General features: G+C 39.0%; 1 protein-coding gene across 1 annotated transcript in view; it reads right to left on the reverse strand.

Moving 5' to 3' along the window:
- Positions 1 to 12,389, reverse strand: part of EYA1 (EYA transcriptional coactivator and phosphatase 1) — a 145,310-nt gene extending 132,921 nt beyond the window's left edge. Inside the window, exon 1 of the mRNA XM_050970882.1 lies at positions 12,318 to 12,389. Within this exon, the coding sequence (XP_050826839.1) occupies positions 12,318 to 12,350 (33 nt within the window). The 5' untranslated portion in view covers positions 12,351 to 12,389. The remainder of the gene's footprint in view (positions 1 to 12,317) is intronic.
- Between the last annotated feature and the right edge of the window lie 1,810 nt (positions 12,390 to 14,199).

Genomic DNA, 14,199 nt, shown 5'->3' on the forward strand with positions numbered 1-14,199 from the left:
AAGAGGCAGGAAAGGGATTTTGAGCTTTTATGTTGCTGGTGCCCAATATAAACAAGGGTAGAAGGAGATACAATTAAATAGAAATAGAATAGCTTCTGTCACCTGCACACCTTTAATTGTAATCCATTGACCAAGTTGGGCTCATGATCTTATCAGCTGTTCTCACACCTACACACTATGCTAGTACCAGACAGTGTAAGGTATGGTTTTAGCACCTTTACCAGTTGAGGATTCACATGCTAGAAGAATCATGCATGTTAATTAGGACACACTTTTCTTGAACAGAAGGCAACAGAGGTGGGAAATAGGAAGAATAATGTGGAGAAAGAGGAGGACAAGGTAAGAGCAGAACCACACATTTTGCACTCCAACTGACTTGCTCAGGATTTAGCCACAGTGCATAGGAGTGATGATGCAGACTGTCTTTTCAGTCCCCAAGCTCTAAGATTTACCCAGCAACATTGCAGCAGGCACTGGCTGCAAGTGCCCACTGAAGCCAGGAGTGGTAAACTGCCTGGGGCCTGAGTCTCAATAGATCTGACTGGTTACTGATCTTTAACGGGGACAAAGCCCTGTATAAGAGTCAATCTTCAAATAGTGCATTTATTCAACCAAAATATAAGAAAAAGTAGTCACTGAATTACTTATTAACAGTATTGAATAAATTCAATTTTCATTGAAAAATAAAATATTTTAAAAATATAAATTAAGTTATTAAACTCTCAGAATTTGCTTTTAGAACAGATGGGCTCAAAACTCTAAAATTTAGTCTTCCATTGTATCTTGCTCTTAACTAAACGTGCAATTTCTTTAAGTGCCAGATTGTTTTCTCTTTCCTCTTTCTGTGCCACCTGTCAGAATGGGTCTTTGATCTTCCCCTGGATATAATTTTTTTTTAACTCATACAGCTACTAATTGACCTTAAAATAATATTACATAAATAATTGAATGTTTCCCAGCAATATCTTTTCTCAGTCAGTGAGATGCAGGTTCCAAAAGGAAAGCAAAATGCACTCCCATACGCAAGTTCTTCTGGAAAGTTATGTTCCCACTCTGCCAAAACCTATATGTCTATCCCTTTTGAGCCAGACAATAAATCAGAACTATCCAGAAACTTTACTAGCAAAGGGAGAAGAAAGTTTTGGAGACAGAGCTTTTAACAAAAAGATTGGATGATAACAGAAAAATGAGAGAGGTGGCTGAGGCAGGTGTTTCCTACAACCCTATCTCACAAACCAAAGAATGCAAAAGAGAGCTTAAATGACATTTGTGCCTGATTAGAGCTAGAACTGAAACTGCTCCTTCAGGAAAGCTTCATTTCTCTTGTTTGTCTGGAAGAAGAGGCTCACCTGTAGCCAAGTGGGCAGAACACTTGATCATAAGGGCAGGGTGTTCATTCCCCTCTCTGCGCCAGCCCAAGCTCTCTTTCATGGGCAGACTCCCAAAGTACCATCACCAGGGGACACAGTGAAGAGGGGTGGAATCACGCCTTCCTGATTTGCAACTGATGCCAGTGCGGCCAGTTTCTGGGGTTTATCTGTGAAAACCATTTAACCTAATTGATCACAAGCTGATACAGAGTTTTAGCTTCCAAGACTTTTTTAACTGATTAGCTTCAGAGAGAAAGGTTCTGAATGTCTGTCAGAGACATTACACAAGCTGAGTGCCACACTCTGCAGTTAAATACCTGAAACTGGAAAAGGGCTCATGTGCAGTAGATTCAAATGCAAACACAGGAAAACATAGGCCAAAGAGTAACCCAGCCCTGAAGAGCCATTCGTTACTGTCTCAGATTAATATAAAAACTTCATTAAAAACATGCAAAAAGCCAACATTTAGCTGTAGTAACAAAGGAAAATTCAGTCAAGAAAACACTATTACAGAAACAGTTAAATTAATTATTTGCACGATGCTCGCTGTCCAAGAAGAGAAGACCTTGACAGCTCTAAAACAAAGTATCAGCAGAAGCTTTGGGAAAGATTAACAAAATGAAGAGACACAAACCAGCCAGACTCAAGAGTTCACCCAAGAGCTCTAAAACAATGGAAGCATGATCAAATCAGCTGCTATAATAAACAAGATAATTGGAAGGCACATGGGAATATGATGTAATGGCAAAGAGAAAACATGGCTTTGTAAAGAGAAGCCATAACTTCAAGATTACTGGTGTTTCTGTAAGGAGTTAACGATTATTTGGATAAGGATGATTTGGTTAATGTAGTATATTTAGATTTCTGAAAAGCTCTCATAAGCCAAAAGCTCTTAAACAATTTTGTCATAAGGTAAAATAAAAGAGCTGTCATGAATTACTACTTAAAGGATGGAACTGAGTAAGTGGGCAGTTTTCACAATGTTACTAGTGGAATTGCAAATTGACCGGGTCTATTAAACATAAATACCCTGGAAAAGATGACAAACAGCAAGGTTACAAATTTGCTACATAACTCAGGTCAGCTTACAGTAAATCTGCCTAGAGAAAACTGCTTTTATGGTGACTACACATGACATGAGCTGGTGAAATTCTGTGTTGATAAATGCAAAGCAAAAGACAACTCAAACTGAGAATGGACAAGGATAAGTGCTAAATTATCTATTGCTCCCAAGGAAGAGATCTTGCAGTTGTTGCCAATAACTTTCTGTAAACAAGGCCTTAGTGGCTAATGGCAGTTAAAAAAGGTGGATGTAGTGTTTAAAATTATTAGGAAGGAAACACAGAGTAAAGCAGAAAACATCACAAAACTGGAGTGCTCACATCTTGAATCTCTCACACAAAGCTCAGCAGCAGCCTCAGGAAAAAACAAGGCTCCTCAGCTTGGAGGAGACACCTTTGTGTCGTGAAAACAAGAGAATTCTACCAAATCAGGAAAGAGACTGCAGGAAGTGAACAGAGATTGGCAAGTCATTATTTCTCATGTCAGGAAAACCTAACAACCCCATGTTTTTGCTGCAGTTATTATGCAGCAAGCATAAAACAGAACCACTTTCTTTGAAAAGGCATAATTATGTTGTGGAACTTACCACTGCAGAGAATCAAAGCACACACATATACAAAAGGAAATTCATGAAGGAGAGCATTAAACACAATGTTTGGGATGTATCTTCCATCCTCTCAAAAGCAGGATTTGCTCTCTTTCTCCTACTCTCATTAACTGTCTGCCACCAGTCCCAGAACACCAGGCTAAGTTGTCTATCCAAATCTGGTGGCACTTACCTCTTGCTCTTCTCTGCTAGTCCCAGTCTGAGGTTCTTCAAGCTGTCATATGAGGCTCTTGCTTTTCTGTCCAGCCCTGAAAGTGTTTGCTTCTGAGTAGTTTTTGTCTTTTTGTCTCACTAGTCAGACCAAAATACAAAATCAAATTAATTACACTCCTTAGAGGTAATTATTTTTAAAAAAACCCTGCAGATGGAGAAGAAATTGCAAAGATGGAGATTCCAAGCTAGCAAGAAGTGCATGATACTCTTTGCTCCCGATGATCAAAAGCGGATGCAATAGTGGCAAATAAGACAGTGTTTGAGCATCAATAAACAAAACAAGCTAAGAACAGAAAGAGCTGATGTCCAGTGCTGCAAGGATTTGGCAGTGTGCTTGTCTTCTGTTTATAGAAAGCATAATGGCAGCATACAGCCCTTACAGGGACTGAGCAGAGGATTTGTGCAGTGTCTGCACTATAGAAACCTGCTTGATGTGCCACTTAGCTTTTACAGAGCCCTGCAAAAACCAGAGAAAAACATAACGTAGATCTTGCACCTCCCTCTTCAAAGTAATGTTGCAAAGGACAAAGGTCTGAGGTACACATCAGCCTACCACTAAATACACCTTGCTTGTCCCCCAGAAAACTAATGCTTCAAACTCGAGTAGAAAAATAGAAGTGGGACAGGGCAACCCTAAATTTAGATTCTTTTTTCATGTACATATAACTGAAGGTGAAAGCCAGGCATATAAGCATTTAACTAGTTGATTCTGAATACTGAGATACTTTTAGATCTTTTAAATTATTTACAGGCCTAAAAGGGTGGTCAAACATGAAAAATATGTCCAATTATTAAGAATAAAAATAAAATAAAAAATAGATCATGCTTACTTTCTAAAAATATCTACAGTACTAAACACACATTCAGCAAGAGTGAATTCCTGAATCTATGAGCACCAAAGCAGTGTTTGCTCTAAAAGCTCCCACTCTTTGAATCCCCATTCATTTTGCCCAAATGCTACACTCAGATTATATTCTAAAATTACTCCATAGCATAAGGAAAGTATGAAAATGTGTCTGAAATTACTTACTCTCCTACTTTCTTCTTTTAAAATAGAGTTTTAAAAAAATAGATAAAACTGGTGTTTTTTTAATCTTCAAGAAATTTCATTCTTTGACTCATGACCACTAACAGCATTTACAGCTCTGTAAATTATAATCAGGATAATCAAATCCTGTGCTTTGGGGTGGGAGCTGACCTTCACAGGAGCTGGGAGGAAATTTTCTCCCATCTGCTGCACTGCACAGTTGCAGAGGTGCACTGTCAGTACAATGGAAAGTCCACCCCATGTGAATGGTGGTGGCAGAATATAAGGCTTTGAATGCCAAAAATGCTGAAATGACAAATTCTATGTGATTGATGAGAAATCCCTATGAAGCTTTCTATTCCCTGCCAGACTCTGCTGCTGTGCTGGGCAGAGCACGAGACCACTGAGTCTATGACTTCGAGGACAGTCTAGACAGTACAGCTACAGCAAGGCAGACAGGAATAGAGAAGAATCTCTTTCCTACCAAGTCTGAATTTAAATTTCTCCCGTTGTAAACAGCTCTTTGACTGACTAATCTTACCCCCAGCAAATATAATTTGATTTTACTGTAGCCATATATGTAAACATAATATGAGAAAATCATGGCATTAACATTATTAACTACTAACAAAATTATATTCCTCAAGTAAAAGCTGGAACATAACTTAATTTAATCTAATACATTCCATGCACACAGACACACACAGACACACATATATAAACTCACACCAAAATAACATTAATTTAAACATCATGTTTCTGAAATCCACTAATCTGAGGTCAGTATATACATGATTGAAAACTGCACTTACACAGGATTTCTTTGTCATTCTATTGTATTTTCTATTACCATAGAACAACAGTAAGAATGAATATTTCAGAGAAATCTGAAATTGGGATGAAACTTATACTTCAATAACCCATGTAAAATAATAAACTAAAACTAGGAGTTTGTTCTGCATGTAGGAGCAATACCAGTGACAGCCACAGCCCAACCCATAAATATTTAAGTGCCAACTTGAATCCCCCATCTGCTGACATTGCTATTCACACAGTTATCAGGACACACATGTGAGCTGCTCCATGCCAAGAACACACACAGCACTGCTCCATGCCAAGAACAACCAAATATGGCAGAGGAAAATGGGTGACTTGGTGACCAAATCCTTGTCAAAATACTCTTTTAAGGGAACATAATTCTATTAAGCACAGGTAGAGCTGCTTCACTACTGGCTTAGTGACCCTTACAGACAACATTCCTTCTGCTGGGAAGCTCCAGCTTACCTGCAAGTCAGTGTCATGGGGGTGAAGCTGAGTGCTGGAGTTGGTCTGTGTCATTAGTGTTGTTAATACAGGGTTCTACTTATCCCATAAATATGTATGGTAAACTTGAGACCAAATTTACAAGAGAATGTCTCTAAAAAAGTTGCTGAAATCTATGTGATTGCTCCACACTGCCTTTAAAATGTACATTCAAGTAGCTGAACATGAAATACCTGATCTGTAAAGTTTTCATTCTATTTCTAAATATTCACATTCTCTCTTTCTCCCTAGAAGTATTCATAGAAAATTTCAGGTTTATGTATGCATCAAAATACTTCTCTTTTGTATCTGCAAGAGTAAAAAATTGTATTAATTTCTACATTTACTCAGATGGCATCAGGACAGGGGGTGGAAGAAAAGAGGAATGGCATGGAAGTCTTGGCATCTGAGTGACTACCCCAGCTTTTGAAGCAGCAACAGAAACAAATCCTTTTAACTAGAAATTATTATTTTGAGAAAAACCGTATGTACTTAAAAACAGCACTCCAGGTAGTCCACCTAATATTGCAAAAATATACTTTGTACTAAAGTTTTTTTTATAGAAGTCAAAAAACAGTTTAGGTATGTGCATGTACCAGTAAAGCAGCCTGTGTATGTGTGGGTGTGCAAATACCAAATACCCAGATGCAAACCTTCAATGCATTAAGTAAACTTCAGCTCTATACCTTAGTACTCAATTCTGAGTCTGGTTACCTTCCGGATTGTTAAGTCTTTCTAAATTAGAACAAGCAATTTCTCTTTGTTTTACCTAATATTTGAAAATGGCAAAAAAGTCCCATGGGTCACTGAAAATTATCCCTTCATTCCTGCCGCCTGTTTCAAGTCAGTCAAAACATTCCAGACTTCAAAAGGGGGCTTTGCCTGCTTAGGCCATTTTGGTGTCCTTCTATGGTTGGCCTATGAGGGATTGGTTATTTGGATAAATTAGTTTGTGGAGCCTGCTGGCCTTCTAGAAGACCTCAGTGTCTGACTGCAAATTAGTTCTACCGAACATGTAGAAATCCCTGGGCAGACGAGAAGAAATAAATGGTGATAAAATCTAATACTACAATGTTTGTAATGTGATTTTATTCTGCTCTGTAGCTTGTAAGCAAAGCTAATGTTGAATTAAAAATTTTCAAATATAAAAATGTCCATGAAAGCACAAAATCAGATCAGCATCCGAGTCACAGCAGAGAAGGCTGGATGCCAACTTTAAAGTTAAGCTTCCCGCAGGAATCTTTTACAAGAGCAAACAAAAAACCTCCTGGTTTTCCACAGAATCAAGTAGGTATTTACATTACGGATGCACCCCTGCTTAAGCCAGGAAGTCACACAGTTGAATTCGGCTGGAGCTTGGGCTGTGAATAAACTGCTATGCAGTCTTTCAGTGCATAGTTGTACAACTGCCTAAGGAGAGTTTATCCTTAAGGAAGAGAAGTCAGAGAGCCAAAACTAACAAACATGGCTCCTCAAGCGGAACAATGGTCCAGAAAACCTAGTAAAAAAGAAAATAAACTTCACTGGCAGTTTGCTTTTTAGTGTTAAGGGCTAAGCTACAACTTCATCAAGACTTTCAAGAAGCGACTCCATGCTGAACAGTTGCACACAGTGGCTGGAAAAAGTCAGATGGATTGTGTATTTCTCATATGCCCACTTATACAAGTCATCTAAAAATGCCTCACGCTGTAACAAAGCAAAAGCTCCACCCCTCTGAGGAAATAAGGATTTGTAACCAAGATAAGTGGTGGTATCTGTTGATGGACCCCAACAAAACCCCAGCAAGGTCTTTGTGACCTTGAGGAATATGCCCAAGGCTACAAGCTGTGGGTAGCAGTACTTCTGTCAGTGCTGCAAGCACTGCTGCCTACGGCACCTTAGGATTTCTGCCACCAGCAAGGAAAGGTACATTTTAAATGACAAGAATTTCTCCGTGGTGTTTCTGCAGGCACAGATGAATGAAGAGCCTGTAGTGAATAATGTTTTCAAACTGTCCACAAACAGCTTACAATTTTCAGGAGTATTTTCACTAAAATGTTTTGAAAGAAAAAGTTCTATTAATAGTTACTGATTGAGCAGTTGCTATAGACGGCCTAGCAGCAGCTCACTTCAATTTGGGGAACTTAAATCCATCAGCTAGTTCCGGCTGTTCATTCTTTTTGACACTTACTGAGGGTAATAAGTGGGTTTTGTGGCTTATGTTTCCAATATTCTACCAATTGCAGATAGAGAGGGGAAGGGCAGTGGGAAGGGTGCAGGCGATTACATTTTATAGGCTCAGTTACAGACGGCAATTGCAATGGTGCTTGTTGGTTATTGCCTCGCAGAGCTTTCCAAAAAGGAAGTGTGTCACGCATTTCTTCAGAACAGGAGGGGAACACAGAGGGGAGAACTTTGCCAGCCTTTGAGAAAAACTAGGCAGCACATGTGTGACTTTCACAGTGACAACGCTCTAAGTTTTCAACCAAAGGTAAAATACTTCTATTTTCACCCTTCCTCCTCAAAGACTTTGTTCCCTAATGTGACAAACAGGTAATGTGAGTAAGCATGACAAACATGTCATTGATGATGCTGCTCAAATGTGCAGGTCACCAGCCATGCCCTCAGGCACAGCCATGCCACCACCGTGGCAGTGGCCTCTGAAACCGCTCCAGAGTTGTGCTGCCGGATCCCGGCTCGCCTTGAAACAAAATGAACTTTCTAGCCCTTCTGGTAGTGAAGATAACCTTGAAAATGTGAAGAGAGTGTAATCTGATGCCTCAGTAAGACTGCAAGGAGCTTGAAACAAAGACAGAGAGATGTGAACTGCCCCAGCCATCTCTCTCTGGGCCCCATGGACTCAGCATTTCTGTGGTCGTGGAGTCTGGCATTTTTCCAAGATTCCACAGAATCTCGCATGTTTGCTGCAAAATTCATTATTTTGCTGCAGCCAGGTGCTGGATGTTTTTTGGTTTGGGGTTTTATTTTCTCCCTCCCCCTTTCTTGCTGAAACCAGCTACTTGCTCTGTGTCTTTCCACGAACAGAGGTAGGAGGTGAATTCTCGGTGCAAAGTGCCGCTCTCTGGTACGTGGCATGGCAGAAGTGTCCGGGCAGCAGCAGGGAGGAGAAAAAAAGTTGGAAATACACAGCCAGGCTGCCCAGAGTGCTGACTGAAAGCTGAGGTTTGGGGGCTGTGGGGGGAATCAGAGAAGAATTCTGCAGGAGTGGACCAAGAGCACCTCCTTTTTTGGCTCATTGGGTACACACTCTTTGGATCTACCTTGACTGCTGAGGGCCTCAGAGTCTTCACTCTGTTTTCCAGATGGGCAAACTCCATCATCAAAAACACTCAATGCTGAAAATATTTCTTGGTGTGCAATTTTGCAATGAGAATTTTCAACTATGAGCCTGGACAGGGTAGGAATGAAAATTATTTTATGTTATATAATAACTTAATATAGCTACCAAAGAGAGAGTTATGTAAGAAAAGCCCTCCAAAATATCCCCAGAGGGTATAGTAATAGCTGAAAACATGCCAGTATTTACTTGTGAAAATTTTCTTGTGCTGGGTTTTTCAAATAAATAAACCCCACACATTAAAAAAAAAAAAAATCACAGGCAAATATAATGAAATAAAATAGCTGCTGACCTCTGCACTGCCCTTTTCAAGTTTTTTTTTAAGTCATCATCAGGGTACCTCTAACTACCTGGGTTATCATGCTGAATCTTATCAGTGTTTGTCATGTTTTTAGGGCTTCTAGAGGATTTCTAGGGTAATAGATTCATGCCAATGCCAAATTTAGCCTACCCCAAATACAAGCAATTATAATTTTGCCTAATTTTTTAAAAATTAGTTTGGTATAAGATGTACTATTACACAGCCCCAGGTTCCTTACAATCAGAATTTTTCCAACACCCAAAATGATATTTTCATCTCAAAAATAATTAAATCAAGAGATTGGTTTTTTATTTCTCAAGTATATTTGAGCAGTGGGACTTGTTGCAAATGACTGACAGACAGAAAAGCCCCTTCAGGATGGTGAAGAAAATACTAATTAAAAAAACCCAAACGTTTGTTTTGGCTTGATGACACATGAGTGAACAATCTTTGATAGATGCATATATCATTAGCAAACAAGCCTCAAAGTCTTTTTTAGACTTGGAAAAAAAGCAACAGAACTTCAGTGAAATTTTCAGACAGGATAAAATACTGACATCCTCTGTCCAGCCAGCCTCAGGTTTGTTTTGCTGTAAAGGAAAGGCAGGGGCAGAGGTAATGTTCAAGTCTGCAAGCCCAAGTTTTAAATTAATTTCCCACAGAATGCAAATCAAGCACATGACAATTAGTACAATTAGAACCATTTCTTGATTAGGAAATGGCTAAAATACTCTCTCAGCCATGTGAGTGTAACAGAAGTGCAGAAGTGAGTTTACTGGGCTTATTATGGAATCCTCTGTACACACCAACACTGACAGGCTGTATTCCCAAGTGCAACACCATCCTCTTCCTCAAAAGAGAAATCTTGGCCAAAGATAATGGCAAAGTACTTTCTCATATACTCTCTCCTACTGTTGTCTGATAACTTTTTTTACATTATCCAGCTTCGTTTCTCAGTTGTTGAATAAAGCTTATCCACATGTACCTGAAATTGCTTCCACCACATAGTTTGCATTGGCCAGGTACTAAATTAAATTACCTGTCAACTTGTATGTGTAGGGAAGTTTTATTCTTTTCCTATGGACTAGCACCAGGTTTTCAAAGTCACTACATGTGCTTGGGATCTTAAATCCCAAACAGGTTTGGTTTCTGGTTTCTAATTACAGTGTGCTAATCTATCCCTCACCCTCTCTTTCTTTCTATGCACACACAGAGAGCAAAATAAACAAAAACCAATGTTCATGCCATCATCTTTATTTTCACTGAGACTATTTTGCCTTCTGATGACTGCTTTTAGAAAATCTCCCTGCTGGTCAAGTGGCTGATGCAAATGCAGCAGACTGTCCAGTTATGAATGACTCCAAGTGAGACCTAATTGAAGGATCTGATTCCAGGATTTAATACCCCAATTTTAAACCTCTCCAATGACACTGCAATCAAAAGATTGCACATGCCCTGCCCTGTGTCATGTACCTTTGGGCACCTCAGTCCTCATTTACAGAAGCCTGAGTGCTGGTCAGTGCAGTGGGTCTATTCAGCAGTTACTGGCTTAGATTTTGATAATCCTCATAGCATCAACAACTGCCACCCACTTGGGAAATGTGAAGGGAAACTCTGAGCAGATGAAGCATTTTACAGGCTCTCTGGACTAAGTGGTGAAAAGAAGGAATGGAATGAATAACCCCAACAGGAGTGCTGGTGGTGCCAAACCATGAACAAATATTTCCCTTCATACTCCTGTTAAGTGACAGTTATATTTGTCATTACATACAGCCCCAGCAGACAATTACCCAGCCCAAACCCTCCACAGCACACAAAGCCCAGGCCATGCCAGGCACACACAGGGGAAGTATTGCAGTGGAAGCCACAGAAAATGCTGACAGCATCAGGGAATGGCTTTTCATGCATGGAGGAAAGCCTGATTCCAAATGGAACGAGGAGCTTGGGTGGTGCTGAAAGCTCTGGCACAGCAACTGCAAACAGGACCATCCCTGTTTAGTGCCTGGTGGTAACCATGGCCACCCTTCCCCTAAAAGTGAACTGGTCCTGTCCACACATGGTGGTAGCAGTGATGGATAAATACCCAAACATACACATAGAGACAAGACTGGAACAAATGAATATTGGAAAATAATCAAAATAATCAAAACCATATTTTGCTTCAGACAGCAAAAATTGCACTACACATGAAGTGTAACAAAAAACACACAGCACAACAGGCTTTTTATCAAGGGGCTTGGTTTTTTCTACTCTGTTGCTACATGAAATGGAAGCATCAGGGAAACTGGATATAGAAACATACAATAGAAAGGGAAGAGTTAGAGAGAATAGACTGCTGTCAAATGTAGAAAATGAACACATCAGGAAAAAATGCAAGAAATAAGTCTAATTAAATTTACTAAATAGCTTTTGGACTTATTTTACAGCTGGTAAAAATAAGGTAATCTCAATATGCACACTTTCTGTTAAGCAATTCAGAATAAAAACATATATGTAGCATTTTGAATTTCACTGAGTGCCAAGAATGATGTCACAAATTAAACTAACAAATCCAAAACACACAACTAATCATTTGACCGTGCATTAAACATTCTTAATTGTGCTTGATAGTTTCCAAAATTTCTTATTATTGTGACTCTACAGACAAGCATTTACAACATACAACAATGCTACTACATTTTTTTGCCACTGTTCTTAAATTTTGCAGCTAGGAGTTTCACTCGCTTTTCCCAGAAGAAGTATTTGCATATGTTCACAAAGGCAAAGAGAAATAACCTCAAATAATGGGATGAAAACTCCCCAACAGATAAAAATGTTAACACATAAACACAGCAGGCCAAATATTTCGTAGAGAAAGCAGCAACCATAATTTTGTAATATGAATCACTGAAGACAAATATTTTTAAAGCTGTATTAATTTTCTGTAGCTTTAGCACAAGCCTCCACCTCTTGATTAATTTCATCATTCCCTGCTTCTTCCAGTCACTTAAAGTGCATGTAGCTCGCTTAAGACTTTCCTTTGCTTGGTTGCCACAAAAATAATTGCCACTTTAAAAGCCACAACTTTTTTTCTCAGGACTGACAAGTTGTTTACTTACAGACTTCCCATTTATTCCCTCGGGGTCTTCCATTGAAGATTTCTCCTTCCAAATTATATACGGGCTATTAGTTACAGGGGGCTTCAGACAGTGCTAGCGCACACACACCTGTGGAAAAGACAGCACCACATCGTCGGATTAATTTGTTGGCATGAAACTAGGAGCTGATCTTCACTTCTGCAACTTTCCAGCAACTAACAAGTATTCACAAGTTGGGAGCAGTTGCCTTTGAAGAACTGAATCAGTCTTGAAAACAAACACATAGCCGAGCTGTTTATTGCGAATCCATGCATGCCAAAAGCAGGCAGCGAGAGCCCCGTGGTGCTCACTGTCTGCAGAAGAATAAAAGGCAGCCAGGAACGCTCCTACCACCACTATTTCTGTGCCAACAACATATCTCTTCTTCTTTTCTTTCCTTTTTTTTTTCCCTTTAGGAAGCTCAGCCTTCCCCTGATATCTATCAATGTCAATCGTACTTTAATGCTAAGAGGAAATGATAACAAAGCAATATGATTGTAGACTGAGCCAGGATAAAAAAGAAAATCCACAAAGTTTTCAAACGTTGCCCTCAAGCTAAGGATATTTTTATACTAAATCTCTTCAAGTTTACATTAGGTCACAGTCTTAGGCCTCATAAATTATAAATATGGGATGCTTTGTGTTCTCTCACCTTCGGAAAGGGTGCTCTTTGATGTTTAAAGTAATAGTGAAGTACTCAGATGAAACACCAAAAGCTTACCCTCCCAAAGAGATATCAACCCAAAATATGGTTTCCTTCCTCCTTTAGAATAAAATGCTGTAAACATCTTAACATTCAGAACTATTCAATGGCATAATTTAAACAAACCCAGCTTAAATCCTCATAAGAAAAACTGAGACTTTTTTTTAAATACATGGGGGAAATGGTGTCAATAAAGAAAAAAAATGAAAATGTGATTTTTTTTTTTAAGTGTTTATATACACACACTTAATATATATACACATCTCTGTGTATATGTAACACACGTTATATATACACAGAGATGTGAGTAACACTTTGCTCTTCTGTGACAGTTGAAGATATGGTCTGAAGACATTCTGTTTGTCCTAAAACCACTCTGCATATGAAACACATATGATTTAGGATCAGGACCCAAAGTCTTATGCTTTATCTTTCTACCTGGATACCTAGCAAGAAAGTAAAAAAATCCCTTCAAACCCCGTTTTTTGGATGCTATTCATTGCACATATTTGGCTACTTTTATAAAATCTAAGCATTAAGAAAGTGTTAACAGGTCCACTCCACACCCTAAGGAAGATGCTAATATGAACCATGCTTCTGCAATGCATCCACTCCCTTCTTTCTGGTTTACAATTGAGAGATCAAATCCAGTCCTGCTCCTGCTGAGAACAATGGCCAATCTGCAATATTTCTGTGAAATCAGGGTTTGGTGCTTATATTTGTTCTGACACCAGATTATAGGTTAGAAAACTATTTATGGCTTTTAAAAGTGACAATTAAAGTTAGGGAGGGAATGAAAAGATTTTTTTCTAACTTAAAAAAAAAAAGAAGAAAACAGACCTCTTACAATGCCCCACTACTAAGCAATGACTGACATCTGTTTCAAAAACTCTTTTATTGCAAAACTCAATAAATGGAAAAACCGCACAAACTGAAAGTCTGCCACTTCAGCGAGGGAATAAAATGGAGCCTTTTCTAATGGAAAAATATTCAAAAGTCAATTGATGTAATGCTGGTATGGATGACCTGATGGATTTTCAGATCAGCAGTGCTCTCTTTACTAATGGAAAGAAAACTTTACAATGACTGGTAATTTTCTCTTGAAGCCCAGAAGGAAAAAGCATGTAGGTTTTCGTGCATATTATAGTTCAGCCGTAATTA

The sequence above is a fragment of the Serinus canaria genome, chromosome 2 (assembly GCF_022539315.1).
Source record: "Serinus canaria isolate serCan28SL12 chromosome 2, serCan2020, whole genome shotgun sequence".
In the NCBI taxonomy this organism is placed as follows: Eukaryota; Metazoa; Chordata; class Aves; order Passeriformes; family Fringillidae; genus Serinus; species Serinus canaria.